At 33.3% G+C, this 20499-nt stretch overlaps 4 protein-coding genes across 5 annotated transcripts; all 4 read right to left on the reverse strand.

The window, feature by feature from the left end:
• Nucleotides 1-830: 830 nt before the first annotated feature.
• On the reverse strand, nucleotides 831-3865 carry LOC25486133 (derlin-2.2). The gene is made up of 6 exons (XM_013607342.3): nucleotides 3512-3865; nucleotides 3100-3199; nucleotides 1780-1994; nucleotides 1613-1696; nucleotides 1424-1477; nucleotides 831-1327 (listed from the first exon to the last, which is right to left on the reverse strand). The coding sequence occupies exons 1-6, from the start codon at nucleotides 3608-3610 to the stop codon at nucleotides 1145-1147; spliced, it is 735 nt and encodes a 244-aa protein (XP_013462796.1). The 5' UTR covers nucleotides 3611-3865; the 3' UTR covers nucleotides 831-1144.
• Nucleotides 3866-8115: 4250 nt separating this feature from the next.
• Nucleotides 8116-9589, reverse strand: LOC25486134 (15.4 kDa class V heat shock protein). Its single transcript, XM_013607343.3, has 2 exons — nucleotides 9077-9589; nucleotides 8116-8783 (listed from the first exon to the last, which is right to left on the reverse strand). Exons 1-2 carry the CDS (start codon nucleotides 9219-9221, stop codon nucleotides 8509-8511), a joined length of 420 nt encoding a protein of 139 aa, XP_013462797.1. The 5' UTR covers nucleotides 9222-9589; the 3' UTR covers nucleotides 8116-8508.
• Nucleotides 9590-10270: 681 nt separating this feature from the next.
• LOC25486135 (zinc finger MYND domain-containing protein 15) lies at nucleotides 10271-12817 on the reverse strand. The gene has a single exon (XM_013607344.3). The coding sequence runs from the start codon at nucleotides 12386-12388 to the stop codon at nucleotides 10493-10495; it is 1896 nt and encodes a 631-aa protein (XP_013462798.1). The 5' UTR covers nucleotides 12389-12817; the 3' UTR covers nucleotides 10271-10492.
• A 4763-nt stretch (nucleotides 12818-17580) lies between these two features.
• On the reverse strand, nucleotides 17581-19793 carry LOC25486137 (squalene monooxygenase SE1). 2 transcript variants are annotated; one of them, XR_003009069.2, is made up of 7 exons: nucleotides 19710-19793; nucleotides 19410-19513; nucleotides 19200-19266; nucleotides 18451-18543; nucleotides 18069-18357; nucleotides 17939-17979; nucleotides 17625-17855 (listed from the first exon to the last, which is right to left on the reverse strand). XR_003009069.2 is itself a non-coding variant. In XM_024775818.2 (3 exons), the coding sequence occupies exons 1-3, from the start codon at nucleotides 18103-18105 to the stop codon at nucleotides 17586-17588; spliced, it is 348 nt and encodes a 115-aa protein (XP_024631586.2). In that variant the 5' UTR covers nucleotides 18106-18424; the 3' UTR covers nucleotides 17581-17585. The 2 variants fall into 2 exon arrangements, 1 of the variants encoding a protein (XP_024631586.2); XM_024775818.2 differs by lacking the exons at nucleotides 18451-18543; nucleotides 19200-19266; nucleotides 19410-19513; nucleotides 19710-19793 and having other exon boundaries at nucleotides 17581-17855; nucleotides 18069-18424.
• Between the last annotated feature and the right edge of the window lie 706 nt (nucleotides 19794-20499).

A 20499-nucleotide genomic window follows, 5' to 3' on the forward strand; every position in this document is an offset into this window, starting at 1 on the left:
TGTATGAGGATAAATCATGGATGCATTTCAATTTACAAGAGATCAAGCAGTTCAGTAGCATTATTTAGTATTTAGCACTAGAAACATGTTTTTTTTCTTCCATGTTTGCTCTTCTTTACAGGGCTAGTATGCTTCAAATTCGATAGACATGCTGTAGCCTGTAAGTCATGGCCTAAATGTTGAGTTACATTTGCTGGTATCTTTGCCATGTTTATTTTGGTCTTCCAATTTCAAATATGCAATAATTTTTTTAAAACTTGTTTAACACTGTTTTCATGTTTATTTAATTGTCATCAAGATAATTATCATGTTTTCAATGAAATTAAAAAATAATCTTTCTATTGAAAAGATAAAAGTTTGAACTTTCAAAATGAAGATTTCACAACTTCCAATTCTACTTTTGACTTAACTTGTGTCCTAAGCATTTTCATACTAATTAATGAATCATACTACGAAATTTTGAGAGCTTCAGATGCAGACCTAGTACCACAAGTGTTTTCAATATATTTGTTTGTTATCACGTTGTGAACTCACGCTCATCCACCATTCCAAGTCCTTGCTTGGACATGAGATCAAGTATGGTACGTGTATGTGTATCCAAACACATGCTTACTTTCCTGTACAGAGTATCTATTTGCTTACACATGCAGACTGCTGGTGACTCTAAGTCTCTAACCATTGTATTTGTAGGTAATTAGATCCACATCTCAATCTTTATAATTTTTTGACAAAACAACAACTCATATCTTTGAATTCTAGTCATGTCAGTCATACGACAACCCTTTCTTTCAACCATCCTTTTCGTTGAATCAAACAGTAGAAAAACATCATTCATATAATAGATCTTAAATGCATTTTCATTTTAGAGAAACTACTAGATGCCCAGGGCAGTCTTTCATCCAATGCAATAAGAACATAAAAATAAAATGACTATAAGACTACAAATGGAATGGTAATATTATATCTACAAGAACAGAAAAGAGGAAGTCTGTTGTCTCATTTCTGTTAAAACTTTGGTCATTCGACATGGTGCAACTTAAAATGTAATAACTAACAATTGCACCCGGAAAAAGGTTTGAAAATAGAGATAGCTATATATCACAAACTTCGGCCACTTTGCTGGGTATTTTCTGACAAAGATCATTCAATCTTGGTGAAGTTCTTCAGGTTGTGGGGCAGCAAACCTAACATTGGCAGGCCGGGCAACAACAACTGGGTCATCTGCAAATAGGGCTTTGATGAGAGATGGTGTTTTAAGGGGGCGACGACCAGTCATCCGAGGATAGACATCTTCAAGAAAATAGTAAGCATGGCCAGCAATCATTCCCTGGAAAATGTTGTCAAGATTCACATTAGCTGTTGTTCTACATATAGAAATTAAATATTATATCATGGTACATGTATTCTTTGAATGGAAACATACCAGTAGATCTACCCAAGCACTAGCACCAACAAGGACAGAGAACCCCAAGAGAACCTACATTCATAAAACTTAAAATTAGATTTCCTTGATTGTAAGTTAGAATTGAAGTTAAAGGAAAAAAAAAATTGTACAAAGCATAAACCCAATTTAATGTTATCGTATCAGCTAACAAATGTGTAGCTTACGCACCCATGGAAGGTAGGCAGCAGTGAAAGTAAAGAGACCTAGGAAGCTCATGTGAATAAAGGGATTCTGTTTGCTCCATACATAAACCTGAAAAACGATAAATTAAAGCTTTAGATGAGAGGGTTTAAATATGAGGACTCAGCAACAAAAGTACACAAAATGTAACTGACCATCATAAATGTCAATGAGTTACTGAGGAATATAATTTTTGCAAACGACTCTGACAAGTAAGGTATCATTCCCCCAAGGAGAACAATTCCAGTCAATACAGAGGCACCGAATAAGAGCATGTAAAAAAAATCGGCAGTTCTTCCCCTGAACGAGTTCTCCTCAAGAAGCTTGCAGTACCGAGCAAGAAAAAACATATGAAACAAGAAATCCAAATCTGCATATTTAATAAGAAAATATCATGGCACAGTTAAATCAATAATTCACAATTATCAAATTACAAGGATTATATATATACAGGCATTGTTTATCTAGTCCAAATAGAGAAGGAAAAAGAAGACAGAGGTGCGTGTGGTGTGGTGGGGTGGGGAGGAGGGAAGCATCATACACCCACTTTGTATCAAGAGATTATTGATTTCAATAATTACAAAACATCAAACCATCAATTTAAGTCTCAAATTTCAACCCTCTTACTTTATAGAACGCATTAAGTAATCTAGATAGTACAACACTGCAGATGCACCATGACCAGAAAAGGATTACCTAATTGGCAACGCAAGAAGGGAACTACGCTATTAAGGTCAAGTGCCAAATATGAAGCGGTTTTGTTTCTTCAATAAGTAGCAAGGGTGCACGAAAGCACATATCTTGTAATCAAGTAGTTTATTTATGGGAACTATCATGCCCAGAGTCATTCACCTCGTGTACATCTCACCTATAGCAATAACCTCTCCTCTGTTACTCCCAACATAGTTTCGATTTCACCAGTGCCATAGTTCCCAAAATGCAATTTCGCAATGTAACGATTAAACCCATATGTTTAAAACGTCCCTATTAATATTTAACTTGACCAATACTCACTCAATCACATTCACTCACAAACACACATGCTATTAAAAAAAAAAAAAAAAAACATAAACACACACACAAATATGCAGTAGAGAGGGAGAAAGGGAGGGAGAAATGCATTGGTATATGGTCTTCGTAAACTAGGATTAAAACGAGTTCCCCACACGTGTCAACAACAAAAAATCTCCATATACTTCTAAACAACGACGAAATGAAAATCAGAGCCACAACAATACAATGCTAACAACATTAATTAGTGACGTAGGCACATTAAAACGGAACTTGATATATATCAAGTAACCGCCAGACCAATCGCAATAAATAGCGAATCTTTTAAAGGTGAAGGAGTCCCAAGTAGGTAACACGGTTGGAAAACTACGGACCAGAGTTCAAACTCCGAAAACTAAGGAAGCCACTAATTTTCTTACAACATTTGCCTATAAAAAAAAAGGTATAAAGGTAGAATATTTTACCCATCTTCCTGAAGTACAAGAAATTAGTAACCAAACGCCAAAACTGATACTGCTTCACAACCAATCTGGGGTTCAAGTACAGATGATACGGAGAAATTATCTGCAAAATCATAAACAAATACATCAATCAATTAAACCCATCACAGTGCAATAATTAAGAACTAAAACCTATAGAATATCAAATTGCAACAAAATATAAATAAACAAATAACCTCTTCCAAATTTTTAACCAAAAACAAAATGCAATTAACTTGTTAATACACACAATTAATGATTTAGTTTCAAATTAATGTACTAACGGTTACAAATATTGAAATCAAAACAACAATAACAAATTCAACCAAATTAGATACACCATAATTGCGAGAGAAAAAATTAGAAACCCTAAAAATTGAGAAGAAATTGGGTATACCTCAAGGGAACATCCGATGGTGGTGACAACTGCAGCAGTGAGATAAGATCGTGTGATCACCGGCATCTGTTTGTACCATTCTTCAACTGCTTGTGCCATTGTTGTTAATTTTCCTTAATCTCTCTTTAATCGTAATTAACACTTGATTATAATAAGAAATATATGAACGAACGTTAAATTTAAAGGGTTTAGCTGTGATTAATCAGAGAAAATTGGAAAAAGTGAGATTTGGATGGAAATTGATGTGACGGAAGAAGCGTAGAAGAAGAGAACGAGAAGGAAGAAGAGGTGAGAAAACAATGAATGACAGAGAAAGCGCGAATCATAGAGCGCGTGGAATACACGAACCAATAGCGTTGTTGTTGCCTTGTTGTAACAAGAAGACTTGGGTTTTGAAGCCCATGGGTTAAGCCCAACAACTACTTACATGTTGTTTTTGTTTCTCAATTTTCATACCAAAGTAATGAATTTTATTTTTTGAAGGAATACCAAAGTAATGAAGTTGACCACAGAGAAAACAGACATTATAATAAATTAAATAGTAACTACTTTCGTTTTTGAAAATTGTTGTTCCCACTCCAAAGTTTGATATGAAACATCATAAAATTATGAATATAACATTATCCCGCAGGTTCAATTCCAACGGTAGTTAATTGTCGTTCTTTAATTTCAACTGCACTTAAATAAATGTCGTTGACATCTTTTATGTCTCACAAATTGGTGGTTGCTCAAAGAGAAAAGTCAACACTCAGTACGAGTTAACACAAGGCAGAGGATCAACACATTAACGGTGGAGTGAAAAACTCAAAATCGTAAATCTCAATCACAATCAATGGGGGCATAATTAACGGAGCAGCAAAAACGGAAAGGAAGGATCGTATATTTATTGAGAAAACGGTTACTTTCGAAACCAAAACAGAAACAAACAAATGCTACAAAAAAGAAGGATTGGTGGTCGAATTTAAGGAAACAAATAATAAGGAAGAGGAAATTAAATATGAGAATATTGTTGAGAGAGACAATGTACGGTTGAGAGATTGAAAAAATCAGGCTGAAACATTTATGGGTGGTGAAAGCACAATTAATGGTGGTTCGAGAAAGGAAAATGGATTAAAGTCTACGACAATGAAGGATACTCTGAAATAAAATTCTGAACGGCACTTAAGTGCAGATGAAATTGGAGAACGACAGTTAACTGCCGCTCTGATTGAACTGACGGTAATTAACTACTTATGTAAGTAACTGACGACAGTTAACTGCTGATGAGGTTATATTCGTAATTTCATGGTATTTTAAAGCAAACTTTGAAGTGGGAACACCAGTTTTCTTTGTTTTTGGCTTAATTACGGATTTGATCCCCATATTCCACTCATTCACGAAATTGTTCCTCCTATTTTAAAATCACATGGCATTGGTCCCTCTTTTAGATAGGAAAATGAATTAATGGCTACGACAATGAAGGATACTCTGAAATAAAATTCTGAACGGCACTTAAGTGCAGTTGGAATTGGAGAACAGTAGTTAATTGTCGCTAGGATTGAACCAGCGGTAGTTAACTACTTATGTAAGTAATCAGTGACAGTTAACTGTCGATGAGATTATATTCGTAATTTTATGGTGTTTCATAGCAAACTTTGAAGTGAGAACAACAATTTTCTTTGTTTTTGGCTTAATTACGGATTTGATCCTCATATTTCACTCAGTCACGAAATTGTTCCTCCTATTTTAAAATCACATGGCATTGGTCCCTCTCCATATTTTTTTAACTTCAAATAACGATTCTTCAAGAAAACAATAGCAATTCTCAAACCACTTATTAGATGCATATTTTTAATCAAGTTTGCTCATCTTTTAAATTAATAAATCAAATCAAACAATCACAAACATTAAAGTCTAATTTGTATACTCATGTGATAGTATGACATCTGCAAAGCTTAAATTGACACACTATAACATTAGCAGATCTGGAAAATAGCACAAGGCTGCAAGCATTAGTTCATTTGGTTGACAATAAATCATAAATCTTTGTTGTTATATAATAAGTTAACTACAATAGTTCGACCATTACTGCTTTGTTTGGATTATAAAAGAGAGTGAAGAGAAAGAAAGCGAAAGGAAAATTTGTCAAAAGGAAAGAAAGTAGAGGAAAGTGAATAGAAAGTGGAATGAAAGTGAAGAAAGAGCCTTATTTATTAAATGACATTAATAACCCCGCGTCGTTATAATTTTAATTTTGTCTAACATTTTGTTTTATTAAAACATATATATATATTACTTAAAAGAAATGTTATATGTGAACAATTTTTTTGGGATACATCTATACTATATATAAAGAGAATATATGAGTTTGGGTTGACTTTTATTTACATATTTTACCATACATTTAAGGTATTTTATTTACTATATTATCCTTTAAAAATATTAATTAAAAAAATTAAATCACATTAAAATATGCTCACTCCGCTGCAATAATATATATATATATATAGACTTCTATACTATATATAAAGAGAATACATGAGTTTGGACTAACTTATTTCTTACTTATTTTACCCTTCATTTACGCTAATTTATTTAATATTTTCTCCTTTAAATTTTTTGATTAAAAAACTAAATCACATAATAGTTTATTTACAAATATGAGACTGCCATGCTACACTAGGAACAATATTCTCTACATTGTATATAAAGAGGAGAAGAAATTTTGGACTGACTTTTTACTATTTCAATTATATCCCTAAATAGTTTTTTCTATATTGATGGTGTTCTTGAAAAAGATAAGAATTTATTAAATAAACTATTAATATCTGCATGAAATATATAATTAATAAATCCTAACTATCTAAGTTGAAAAAATTGTCAATTATAATAATTGTTTTTGATTTTGTAAGAATTTACAAAATCACCTTGTATTTCTAACATATGTATTATGTAGTTGGTTATTGATGGTGTTATGTAAGTAGTTGGTTATTGATATGCTCATATGCATGACTTCAAGTATGATATTTAAGACATGGGAATTCATAAAAATTAATGTGTAGTTTTATCTAATATTCAATTTTTTTTATGTAATTTATTTTGTTGGCATTATAGGCAATTTAAACTTTTTTTTGACCAAATATGCAATTTAAACTTAATGACATATTAATTGTGTTTTTATATTTTCTTTAAATAAAAATATTATCATTTTATCCACAAGTTCTAACTCAACTGACAAAAAAGTTAAAATTATTAGATTGAACACCTTGATCGAAGTTCAAACCCTGACATCTTCACTTATGTGTGAGAGTTAAATGACTTTGCTATTTCATCCGACTACAAAAAATATTTTAAAAAAAATATATTAACTTTTAATTTCTAAATTAATAGAAAATTTTAAATTTTAGATTAACTTCAAAATTAAATTCTCGTATCTAAGTTTGACCTCTAATTTGATCAACACTTGATAGGTTTTACCAATTATCTTTTGACTGAATTGAGAAGGACACTAGTTTTTTAATAACATTTGTAAATGATTATACTGGTGCCATTGATTTCCGTCGATGTTCATTTCGGTGGATCAATTTAGCTTCTTCAAAGAAAAAGTTACAGTTGTACCAAGTTTTATTTTAAAATTGTATTTGTATGTTCGCATAAATATCTTTAATTTTTACGGATTACACAAATACAAGAAAATAAAAAGTACATGAAATGAATAAGAGACTAAATAAAGAATGAATGTTGATGTTGTTCCTTGTCTAAGTTTAAAATGGTAACCGATGGTTTAAAAAAAAAGATCTACAATGAAATTTATAATTAATCAAAAACAATAGAAAGTTACAGAATTTTATGCAATTACTGGAAAAAAAAATAGTTATTTGATACGCAATAGACATAAAATCAATATGAGTTAGAATTTACAAAATCACTTTGTATTTGTAAAATATATATATTATATATTATCATTTGATAAATATGGTTTCAATAATCATATTTAACTGATGAAGAATTAACGGTGTTATGCATGTAGTCGGTGATATTTTTTGTGATCGATAAGTATGACTTCAAGAGTCATATTTAAGCACATGTACTTCGCTCGTCATCACCCTTTGAGTTTTTCTGATATCCTTTACCTCCACCTCTTGAGACACTGAAGCCTTCACCAACATCATCAACCATCAAATCTTTGAACTTAGTCAACTCTTTGGTTTTCTACTCCGCTTGAACTTCCTCCGTGATAGTGCTTTCCTTGCCATAAAACATGATATCCTTGAAGGACTCAAGATCTAGGTAACACACACAACAAGAGTAAAACCCTGTCTTCATCCTCAATGTTTTCCAAATTATCAAGGATTTTGTTCAACTCTGTTAGTTGCTCCGTGATGGTTTTGGTCTTTTGGACTCCACCATCCTCAAGGAATATAGTTGTTATTTCAGAAATTGCTTATACATAGTACAGTACTATAATGGAGCTAATACACACTGCAATATTATAACCTGATCAAAAATCCGTATCACGATTTGACCTTCAGTAGTTCACCCATATTCGAACTTAAAAATCGTGTCAATCGTGTCACGATTTCAAACTAAGTGAACCTTACAATTTTTGAACCAAAAGATAACGGTAGATAAATAACAATCATTTGGTAAACTTTAATTTACATGTCCTCATACAAAGAGTTCAAATTTTGGATATTTCTTTTGAACATAAAAAAAAAAGAGTAGAATGACATGATTGATATCACACTTCACAATCATACAACGACAAACGTCTCTTTCATTAATTCTCCTCCAGAACTAATCAATTAAACCATTTGTAATTAATCATCTTCTAAAACAACCTCCCATGTACTTTTTTTTTTTTTTTTTTTTGTAGATAGATGAAATGGCAAATCCATTATACTTTCACACACACAAGTGGAGGTACCGGGGTTCGAACCCCGGTCATAGCATCCGGCCTAACAATTTCGGCATTTTGCCAGTTGAGCTAGGACTTGTGGATACAACCTCCCATGTACTCAAGCAGCTCTAGCAAGAACTTCCAATCTTTCAGGCACAACAGCAGGGTCAATATGGAAACCTCTTCTTATTAATCTTGGAACAGTAACAGTTAAAACTCCATTTTCATACTCAGCAGAAATGCCATCAATATCAACCCTCCCAGGAAGCCTAAACTTCCTCTCAAACTTCCTCACAGGTTCTGTTGAGTCTTCTTCATTCACTGCAACTTCAGTTCTAATCATAAGGTACTTTGAGTCCTCAACCTCTACCCTTAAATCTTCTTTCCTAACACCTGCCATAAAAAGCAAAACTAACAATTTCACACACCTCTATTTTCTAAATATTTTTTTCCATGTCTATGGAATCTTTGTTTATACACCTCTGGACTTAAATATAAGCAAAATATAGTTCATGTATATGGTAACCTGTGACCAGGTACATGTATTTTTTGGACTAAATATAAGAAAATATCTGGTCCACAAGTGAACCATATACATGTATTTTTTTTACTTATATTCAAGTCCGGAGGAGTATTGAGGGGATGATATATATTATATCTTGACAAGGAAAAATAGGCTTAATTACCTGGGATGGCAGCTGAAAATAAATGAGATTGAGGGGTTTCTGTCCAGTGAACATAGTTTTGTGGGGTGAAATTATAAGGAAAGAGGAGGTTTGAAGGAACAAGATATTGCCATGGAAAAGAGTGAGGTGGTGATGGGAACTCCATTCTTTTGTTATGTGAATGAATTCAGACTTCAAAGTTGTTCTATAGTATTGCTAAATATACTATTTGGGATGTTTGGTTGATTTGGATGATGCTTGTGGAAGCAAAGGGTTAGGTAGTTGGCTTTAAGACCAAGTGGGCAAGTTGTGTTTATTTGAGATGTTACCTTACGAGTGGTTTTCTTATGCATATGTTAATTCATTGATCTTGAAAAATAACGTGGGACACTGGTTCAAAATATCAAGGAGTCTTGACCTTTACATTGTCCATATCTATCAACAACGGAACATTTTAATTTGATAAAATAAAGTTGCATCACGTGATTCACCGCCATCTTGGAGCAAAGCTGCCTCACTTCCTGATATTTTTATGTCTGTACTGTGTATGAGTCCAGGATATTTGTAGTTACAGATGATTATAAACTAAAAAATTGAAGATATTTATAAGAAACTAACACAAAAATATCTATGTCTTCAAATGAACAATTTACAAAGCTGGGTTAGTTTATGTTGTAACTCACAAATCACCTTCTTCCAGTTTTATGAATCTTTTAAATAAATCTTCTGAAAATTCCTTTCCAAAGCATATAATGTACACAAATCCTGTGTTAAATGTATATTCTTTGCATTAAACAGGTTTTCTTGTAAAAAGTTCAAATGCTGAGATGCAAAACCAAATATTTTGATGCTAAGTTTGTCACTGATCTTTAGCAATTATTTTCGTACCTTGTATTTTTTCTTTAGAAACTCAGTATCCAGCAAAAGAGGAACAAATCCAAGGACTCTCGTCCTACCATCCACTAGAGGGGGTTAATTAAAGTCAAAGTATATTCATCTATGGACTGTCTCAACATAGAAATTGTTAGTATCTTGAGGATTCAAACTGAACTTGAGTTCATTTAAATTGATAGTTGCAAATATGGATAAACTTGCTCATATGTCTATTTGTAACATTCAAGGTGTTGCAAGAGATTCAATGAAAAATGAGAAGCATAAACTTCTGTGTGACAAGGGACAAATGAAAGAACTCACAAAACTCAAACTAGAGGCATAGGATACAAAATTGAATAATAACTGTTGGGTTCATAATTCAGATGTATATTAAAACAAGAAAAATTCATAATCCATCACAGCTTACAAGGACTTTCATAGTTTAGTACAATTCATGTTTCATTTAATCACATGACAAGTGAGAAAATGTGAAGTTTGCTACAAGCTTGAATATCAGTGACAGTAGATAGACACTCATTTTCAGAGTTTTTATGACAGTTGCATTCAAGTGTTTACTCCAAAAACAAAACCATTGCTGTACGAAGGAAGATTGCTAGAAGGCATGAGGTTTTTCACGGGCGAACGAAAAGGATTCGGAGTCACCGGATGTGTGACGTGCAGTCCAGCATTACGAAGGACTTGTTTAGCATTCACACATGCAACTTCAGATTGATCGGTGAAGAAAGCAGGCACACCAATTGATTTAATCAAATCAAGAGCTCCACTCCAACTAGAATAATTTTCTAATCTAGAGTTTAGACCAATAACAACATGTGGAGAAGGTAGGTATGAAGCTTCCACCTGATAAACACCTCTCACAAGATTCACTCTTACTCTGCTACCTATTCCTGAAGTTGTACCTGATAAATTTGTTGGAACTTCTGGTCCCACCATCACTATTTGTACATTTCCCAATCCATTAAGTAAATGACCTACTTCTGCAAATGCTGGCATCCAATCTAACTCGCCTTCGGGTCCAAGGTAATGAATAATCACTTCCTTCCCTTTCAGTATAAGGTTCTTTGAGCTTATATTAAGAGTGGTTAGTATGTGATACACAGTCAATGGATGCGAGAGTATGTCGGCAACAGGACTTGAAAACGGAAGTGAGCGAAGATTGTAGTACTCCGACCAACCTGAGAGAAGTAATGGGCTTGAGACAAAATGGTTATTGAATGAAGAGTCGTGAGGATACTCAATGTCATCAAGTTCACCCCATTGTTCATGGATCCCGCCTTTCACAGGAAGGAGACCAAAAGGGCAGTGAGAATAGCAACTGCATTTTCTCCTCCACATACCCTTTTGGTGAATATCTAACGATTCAAGCCACTTGCAAGGTTGGTCCGCAGAACATGGGAACAAGAAAATATTTATGGCTAATTCTTCTTCCCTTTCCATCATGGCCTTGTAAAGTCCACACAAGCTTCTGTGTGTGTCATTCCAGTTTTGTTTCTGGCAGATTGAACTGCAATAAACAACCGCTCTACATCTGCCGCAACAAATTGACTGTTCTCCAAACACTTCTCTCTCACACATTGCACACTGTCTCAAACCAGTACTTGAGTATCCAATTGCGTCGCTGAAAGTGTCCTCCCTGGGCGGTTCTACATATTTAGTCGGCGTTGAACCAGCACTCACACTACTAGATTTTTCATCATATGCCTGACCAGGTGGATGTGAGACAGTAACAGCAACAAGGTCATAACCTCCCTTAGTTACTTCTGGTGGCCACTGAACATCAACAGTCTCTATAAAAGGTTCAAAACACACCATTGTCGAATACTTTGAACCACCATCCCTATCCACCAGAAGTAAAGGATGAACCATACAAATAGCCTTCATGAAAGCATAAACAAACCTAAGCTCATCAAGAGTCGGATTTCTAAACCTAAGATCACCAGCAACCGTACACCGAGCAACATCAATAACAGGAAATCTATCACTCCCCGATACTTCAAGCGACAATGACTTAATCATTTTTCGATTCGAAGGAAACATCAAAGACTCCACTTCAAAAGTAACCCTTAAAACCTCAACATTCGGAACACGAACAGTCTCTCTAGAACCCGTCATTTTCTTAGCATCACTTTCCGATCTATACATATAAAAACCAATATCCCCTCCATCACCTCCAACAAACTGAACACACGGAAAAGGCTGTTTCTTGGCAGACCAATCAGAATCCTTTCCAACCCGGATTCCGAAATAATGCCCCGGACGCAGCCTTTTCCATGGTTCGGTTCTATACAAAGCTGCAGAAGCTTTGTATATAGATCTAATGAAATTGGTAACAATGCCATCAATTTTCATCAAACATGTACCAGATCCAGGACCAAGCCCAGGTCCACACCCAAATTGTTCCTGATATCTATCAAACAAACTCTTCAAATGCAAATCCATTCTTGAAATTACTCTAATCTATCATACACTCGAAATTACACAGAAACTAATCTTAATAACACAAAACCATTACCATAATATGCATTAGATATAACTAATCAAAGGAAAATCAAATGGGTCTAGTGAACTCAATGCATATTCAATTCGTGTTACAAACATAAATCAGAAACAAAGGTTGAATGAAGAAAAGAAAAAAGAGAATTATAGTTTGATTCACCTCAAAGATTCAATTCTGATTTATGTCGTTTTTACGAGCAATTGGATTTGACTGTCTAATAGACTGCGACTGTTCTCATTTTGGATTTGGTGAAATCGGAAGTTTCATTATGAAATCAGTGCCGCCTATATAATCAGCTGTCAAAAAGTGATCTTTTGAAATCAACAACAAATCATCCATTGATAACAGAAAATTGTATCCTTTATTTAGATGAAATAAACTATCCTTTCTTTTTAAACAATAAACTATCCTTTGTTTTTTTATTAATCTAACAAAATCTTATAAAATTTTAAGAATTAAATTGATTTTAGGCTTTATTGCACTTTTCCCTTATAGTTTGACAATTGTGCGATTTTGCACCCCATAGTTTTAAACGAGCGATTTTGCCCCCTATAGTTTTCCCTCTTTCTGATTTTATGATCCCTATGACATTTAGTGCTGATATGTCTGTTTTTTTATCAATTAATGTGTGTCACGTGTGTAATTCTATTTCTTAAAAAAAATTAAGAAAAATGGTATTTTTCATATTTTGAGAGAAGGAGACACGTGACATTTCTTCTTAAAATCTGAAAAATCATGTGCCCCTTCTCTCAAAATCTGAAAAATACCTTTTTTTTATTTTTTAAAAAATAGAATTACACACGTGGCACACATTAATTGATAAAAACCAACACTAAATATCATGGGGACCATAAAATCAGAAAGGGGAAAAACTATAGGCGGCGAAATCGCTCGTTTAAAACTATGGGGTGCAAAATCGCACAATTAGCAAACTATAGAGGAAAAAGTGCAATTAAGCCTTGATTTTATAAAAACAAAATTTTATAGTCAAAAATAAAATTTAACATAAAAAAAAATTAATAAAAAAAATAATAAATTGATGAATTTCATGTAATTTAAATACTAAACTCATAGAGAGTGATAATTTAGATGCTAATTTAATAACGTAGTTGATTTTAAAGAGTAACGTTTTTGTAAAAAAAAAAAAAAAGATTTTAAGGAGTAATGTTAACGTGCGCATCACATATGACTTATGTAGAGCAGAAAGGTTATGGTGATCTAAGTTCAATTTCCATCTTTCGTAAATATTAATAAATTGACATATTAATATTACATTGAAAATAAACATGCACAAAAAATATAGAAATGAAAGACAAAAAATTATCGCAATTTTAGTTCCCTTGTTTTCAAAATTTCAAGATTTTGGTATTGATATTTCTAAATCAACAATTTTGATATATCATTTATTAGTTTTTAAAATTGAATCCATACATCATCATTTGTATTTTGTGTTGATGTTGAACATTTTATGATGTGACAGCGCATTTTAATGGGATGTGACTTTACTAATTTAAATAAGAGAAACGCAAAATAATAACTAAATATAAATTTTTAATTTAGGAATTGTCGCTCGTGTTTGTTTGTTAGGGGAAAACCCTAGAAAAATCTTTCAAAACTGGATTACAAAAACAAGTATTGAGCTCATAAGTGATTATATGTACAGAAAATATTAACAATCTAAACACCTGTACAAAAACGACATTCTAATCTTTAAAAATCAAGTTAACTGTAACACAATATTTATTTTATCCATTTATATGAATAACAAAAGAATATCGTTGTTCACACTTCAATGTTTGCTAAAAAACTTCAGTATTTTACGAAAATAACTCATCGACAGTTAACTACCGATAAATAGTTAACTATCAACATTGTTGTAAAATACTGATGTTTTTTAACGAACGTAGAAGCATGAACAACAATATTCATAGGAAAAATACATAAAGATTAGGCTAAAAATGCATTTTCTCCCTGCAACTATAGGTCATTTGAAATTTCATCCCCGAACTTACTAATCCTCCCAAACCTTCCCTGCAAATATTAATCACTTGAGTTTTGGTCCTAAACACATTTAATTACCGACGTGGCACATGATTAGTGAGGTGGTGATGACGTGGCACATTATGACTGGAAGATGACATTGCTACTCTGATTTTTCCACAGGAAATTACCGCTTTACCCTTATTGAACCAAAACATGTGAGAAATTACGTTTTTAACCATGTCTTCTATCTTCCCCATCCATGTCGTCTTCTCTCTTCAAAAACAGGTTGTTTTAACCCTGTTGGGATTATGCAGGAAGCAGATGGGAAAGGAATGCAACGAATTGAGGAATGGAGGGATTTTTTTAACAGTCAGAAACCCAGATACCATATCTCTCTTCTTCTCATTAGAACCACAACCCATATCTTCTTCAACCTATCTTCTTCTCCAATTGAGGGTTTTATAACTCTGAAATCTCCATGGCTGCTCCATGAAGTTGCAGACCTGAGAAAAATTCACATTCGATTTCAGAATACTCAAAACCCATCTCCGATTTCATCAAACCCATATTTCAATTTGAATACGAAAATTTGCATCTTAGCTATGTTGGTAGAGCATAAGAGAAGCGATGAGGAGAATGACATGGTGATGAATCTACACCATGGTTCCCCTTTGTTTTGCTCTGTGGCGGTGGAAAAATTTAACAACGACGACTTTCTCGTCGCAAAGGTTGTGAACTAAACGAATCAAATCTTCAATGTGTTTTTTTTCATCTCGTTTGTTATTTCCTTGTTGTTTTTCTGGGTTGTCGATTTTGAATCAACAAAAGATTCTTGAATAAATTGTTGGAGATTGAAAGAATGAGAAATTATGAACAAGAGATTCCATGATTTAAGGTTTTAGCAATGGATTTGAATTCGACGGTGGCGCCGAACACTGTGTCGCAAGTTGGTGGTTCAAATTTGGTGGTGATGGATGTGGGTGGTGGTGATGGAAGAGTTCAATGGTGCTGGTGGTGGTGGAAGAGAAGGAATAAGGAAGGGGTATAATAGTCATTCTGCCTGCATCTAGTTTCATTAAGGGCAAAATGGTCATTTCATGTGTCACTTGTTGACTCATACATGTCCTTTCCCAATCAAATTCTGCCACATCATCACCACCTCACTAATCATGTGCCACGTCGGTAATTAAATGTGTTTAGGACCAAAACTCAAATGATTAATATTTGGCTTAATACATCTCCCGATCCTTTAACTTATTTTATTTTCTCAGTTTGATCCCTTAACTATAAAGTGTGTCAATTTGGTCTCACAAGTCTTTTGCTGTTATCTACTTTGGTCCTCACAATTAGTTTTTTGATGGATAATATTTTTAATATGATTATAACCGTTAGATTGAAGGTCCATAGTATATTACAGTGAACCACACATATCTAATTTTTTTTCCCTTCTCTTCTTATCATTTCCTGTTCTTCATCTTGATCTTAATCATCTTCAACATTGTTCATATAAAACCCAAAAAAATTCTTCATCACAATTAGCAACAACATCAACCTTTTCATAACCATAATCACCTAGATCTCAATTTCAACAACAACCTCAGCATCATAATCTTCATCAATCACTTTCTTATCTTCCATATTCATCAATAACAATAATAACCCAAAGTTGTATTCTTGTAAGGTAGGAGAAATTAGAAATCAAAACTCAAAAAAAATTCTTGTCACTCTCTCTACGTTATCTTCTTCTTCTTCCATCACTAATTGATAACCATCAAAAGGGAAACCCATTTCGCCAGATTTTGCTCTTTCCTTGGCATGGCACTGTAATAAATTGAAAGAAAGCAATATCATCATTCAAATGAAACTACACCTCAGTTTCAGATTCAAATGAAGCATACCTATCGAAAGGTTTCCTTCCCGTTAACAATTCCAGAAGCAAAACGCCAATACCCCAAAGGAAAATACATCTCTCCTTCATATCCTTCAACATAATCACCATTTTAATGTTTTTTTTTTCTGTTTGACCCTTTTATGTTTGACCCTCTAATAGATCATGTTCATACTCAGATTCATTCACAACAACACCTCAAATTCAGATTCAGACTCCAAAGGAAGAAACGAAGCAAAAAGAGAAGGAAGGCGAGAGATAGGGATTTTGGCTTCAATGGTTTTTCTTTTCTTTTCTTTATACATGGTTTAAGTTTGTGTTTTGATTATTAAAAATGATGAAGGAGGACAATATTCATGGATGAAATTAGATGACGGTGGTGGTGTTGATTTAAGTTAAAATACATGGGCTTTAATTTTGGAAGTTTGAAGAAATAAAAAATAAAATTTTATTGATTTATTTAGAATTTTTTTTTTGAGATTATGGTTGTGGTAGTAATTTTTTTTTAGGAATGATTATGTTGATGAAGATGAAGAAGAAGATGGGAGAAGATGATAAAGAAAGGTGAGAAAAATATTAGGTGTTGGTGGTTTACAATAGACCCTACATCATCCAACAAACCTCTTTTAAAGAAAAAATCAAAAGGATGAAATTTAAAAATTTAATAAGATCTATGGTGGACCACCTTTAAACATGGTTCACCTTAGACATTTGATGTTAAAAATTGACGAAAAGGACTAAAACAGTAAACGGTAGAAGACTTATAGGACCAAATTGACACACTTAATAGTTAAGGAATTAAACTGAGAAAATAAAATAAGTTAAGGGATCGGGGATGTATTAAGCCTTAATATTTGCAGTGAAGGTTTGGGAGGATTAGTAAGTTCATAGATGAAATTTCAAATGACCTATATTTGCTGAGATGAAATGCATATTTTAGCCTAAAGATTAACATACAATATCAAAAAGTTAACATATAAATTCGTGAGAATAAAATATTGATTTTTTTTAAAGAGAAACCAGTTACAAACCCGTGCGAAACGGGTTGAATAACGTATATTGTAAAAAAAAATATTTCAAAGGAAAAATGAGCAAATTAAGGAACATTGCACAAACATTAGAAATATTTATCAAAGTCGTACCAAGTCTTGATTCATAAAAATGGCATATATTTTGTTCATGAGAACAAAAAAAAAAAGCGTAATAATTAAGATTAAATTAATTGGAACCAATGAAGGAACCAATGATGTGCAAATTAAGATTACATATTAGCTAAAATTATAAAATCGAGCGCTACCGTCAGAGTTACCATAAAGGGGATAAAACCAATATACAGCCACCGCGAAGAAATGTAGAACCAAGCTCAATGGACGCGGATTCAAACCGGAGAGTAGAGCTATTGGTCCGTCTGAGCAAACACCTCCAAGGCTCAAATAATCAAAACATGCTCGGTGCATTTCAATGCTAGCTGGATCAGGAGATGCACAAAACACTTTGTACAATGCACCTGCTAATGTGTTTATTGTAGATGCCACTGGCTGCAAATAGAATCAAGCAAAGATTACAAAGCACAAAACACTTTGTACAATGCACCTGCTAAAGTGCTTGATATAACACTTACTGATCCATGCCATTCAGCACGGTACACTGTCCCAAATGATCCTGCATAAATAAAATAACATCAACAATTAGAGCCATCGCGTCATTTATGCTCCTTCAAAACTGCAAAGTATGAGAAACAGAAAATTTACCAGCACCAATGCGTTCTTTCTTTGATCCGCAGCTCATCCCATGATATCTCAAGCCAGTCCATTGCTAGTGACGGTTCAAGATTCACATATTTTGGAATATCCCCAGCACCCTGGTTATGAAGTCGATTTTCTACTTGTTCCTGCTTTGACTGAATACCATTTACCACTAAACTTCCCTTTGCAATGATCTCATTGTAAGAAATTTCTTGGACTACAACTGAATCTTTACCAACAAATGGAATGTCATGTAATAATGCTTCAGTGGCTGGGTGAAGAGCTTCAGAAACACCTTCACAAGTAGAAGGAAAAATTAGCAAGCGTAAATTTTGGACATTGATGTCGCTGCCTTTCAAGCCAAAAGGAATTACAGGTGGTTATGTACCTTCAGGAGTTTTATCAACTGAAGCATAAATCAAGTCATTGTTATTTTTGAGCAAATCAGTTTCTTTATTTGATTGATCTATCTGTACGCGACCTGTAAAAGATTGAGTAGCAACTAAGACCAACTTCAAAATCTGACCGGTCTCTAAATTCAAATTTAATAAGACAGAACTGTATGATCTAATGATAGGTATCATTTTTAAACTTCCTAATCAGCCATACTCCAAATGAAACTTATGGGGGCAATGGAGAATGAAACACGAGGCTAAAACTTGATTGATGATTGAATAGATCAATTTACACATGCACATCACAGTGATGTTTGTATGAATCTGCATAATTTGCAATGAAGTACAATTCATACTGAAGAAACCACTTGGTAAAACTATTTATACCCTACTATAAATAGGGTTCAAATAATATATGCACCTAAATAATAAAAAATGCATCAATGCAACATATATGCTAAACTTGAAACACTCCAATATATTTGAACAATATGTTACTGAACATTCTCTTTTTATTCAAGTTAGAAAAAAATTTATATTGCTTGCAAGAATTGAAAATAAAGAGTTGTATTGAAAGTGAGGGAAGATTCAAAGGAAGCATTAACAGGACTTTCAACAGGTTCAAACTTGATCACTTAGGTGAATAAAAGTTGATCACTACAGCTCATTGTGATCTCCAAATCAACATAGCATAGTCCTACTCTGTTCGTGAAAGTTGAGGAGATAAATCAAGAACTATTACCTGGTAATTCATAAAGGTTTCAATCAGCTCCACAGTTTGATAGGAGCCAAGCAATGTAGACTTGTACCTAGATTCAGAGAATTATCCATATGTTAGATAAGTGATTACAAATAACACATTGAAATTTGAACCAAATCAAATTGTGTTTATCAAACCACTGAAATTAGAAAGACTCATACATATGTAAAGTGTTACTTAAATCAAACGTACCATCCAACTGTATTATTGTCCACATTGACCTCTCAAAAGCACCTCATCATTTCAAGCTGGTAATTGGCACCATCAGCTTCAATTTCCTCGTCTTCTTCCCTCATCTGCAAATTGTAGAAATAGATATGATGAAAACTTAACGAGTCAATGTTCGATAATTTCGAAATTGAGAAACAAAATAAACAAAGAAAAAAAGTGATTTTGAAAATTAATATTTATATATCAATCAACTCAGAGAGTCATCTGAATGTCAAATAGGTGAAATTGCATCATATATTCAATAAGGAATCAAGCATGTACCTCTCTTTGTAAAGCCTCATCAAGTTCTTGCTTATCGTCTGGTCTTATGTCTTTAGCATAAGTTATTCCTTATCCTGCACATGAAGACAATGATTACTAACACAAAGACTAATCCTTAATGCAGAAATTGCCACAACTCCATAAATTGTACTGTATAAATTGTAATGACCTGTAATTACAGAACATTTATTGATTAAGCATTTAGGTCATGTTTGGATTAAACACTTATTCTTACAAATAATCAAACTAAACATATAATTTCCTATAAAACAAACACCAAAGAAAAAAACCAACATACATGCATAAAAAAAAACCACCAAAATTTTCAATTTCTGCACCTTGGCAAATACCAGAATGTAACATTGGAGAAAATAGCCCAAAACAAACAAAACACAAATACCAATCACAATCTAATAATCGTTTAGGCCATTAAATCAAAACACATGACTAAAACAAAGAGGAACACATCACTAAAACAAAGAGGAGGAGAAGAAGTAACACAAACTCAACACAGTTAAGGGATATGCAAACGAAAATCAACACCAACCTTTTAAACAAAAACAATAAAGAACCGAACCAGACAGGATGCTAAGAATGGCGCTGTTGAATGGAACCGGAGGAAGCTTATATAGTGGGAAGTAATCTCATACCACTCCATATATATAGAAGAATAACAGATGATGTGTCAACAGATAAAATCCATATACATAGAAGAAAAACAGATTATGTGTCAAGAAATAAAATCCAATAACTAGGAAATGTCGAAAATTGCCCCTCTCAAGGGCAAAAT

The sequence above is a fragment of the Medicago truncatula genome, chromosome 2 (assembly GCF_003473485.1).
Source record: "Medicago truncatula cultivar Jemalong A17 chromosome 2, MtrunA17r5.0-ANR, whole genome shotgun sequence".
NCBI lineage: Eukaryota > Viridiplantae > Streptophyta > Magnoliopsida > Fabales > Fabaceae > Medicago > Medicago truncatula.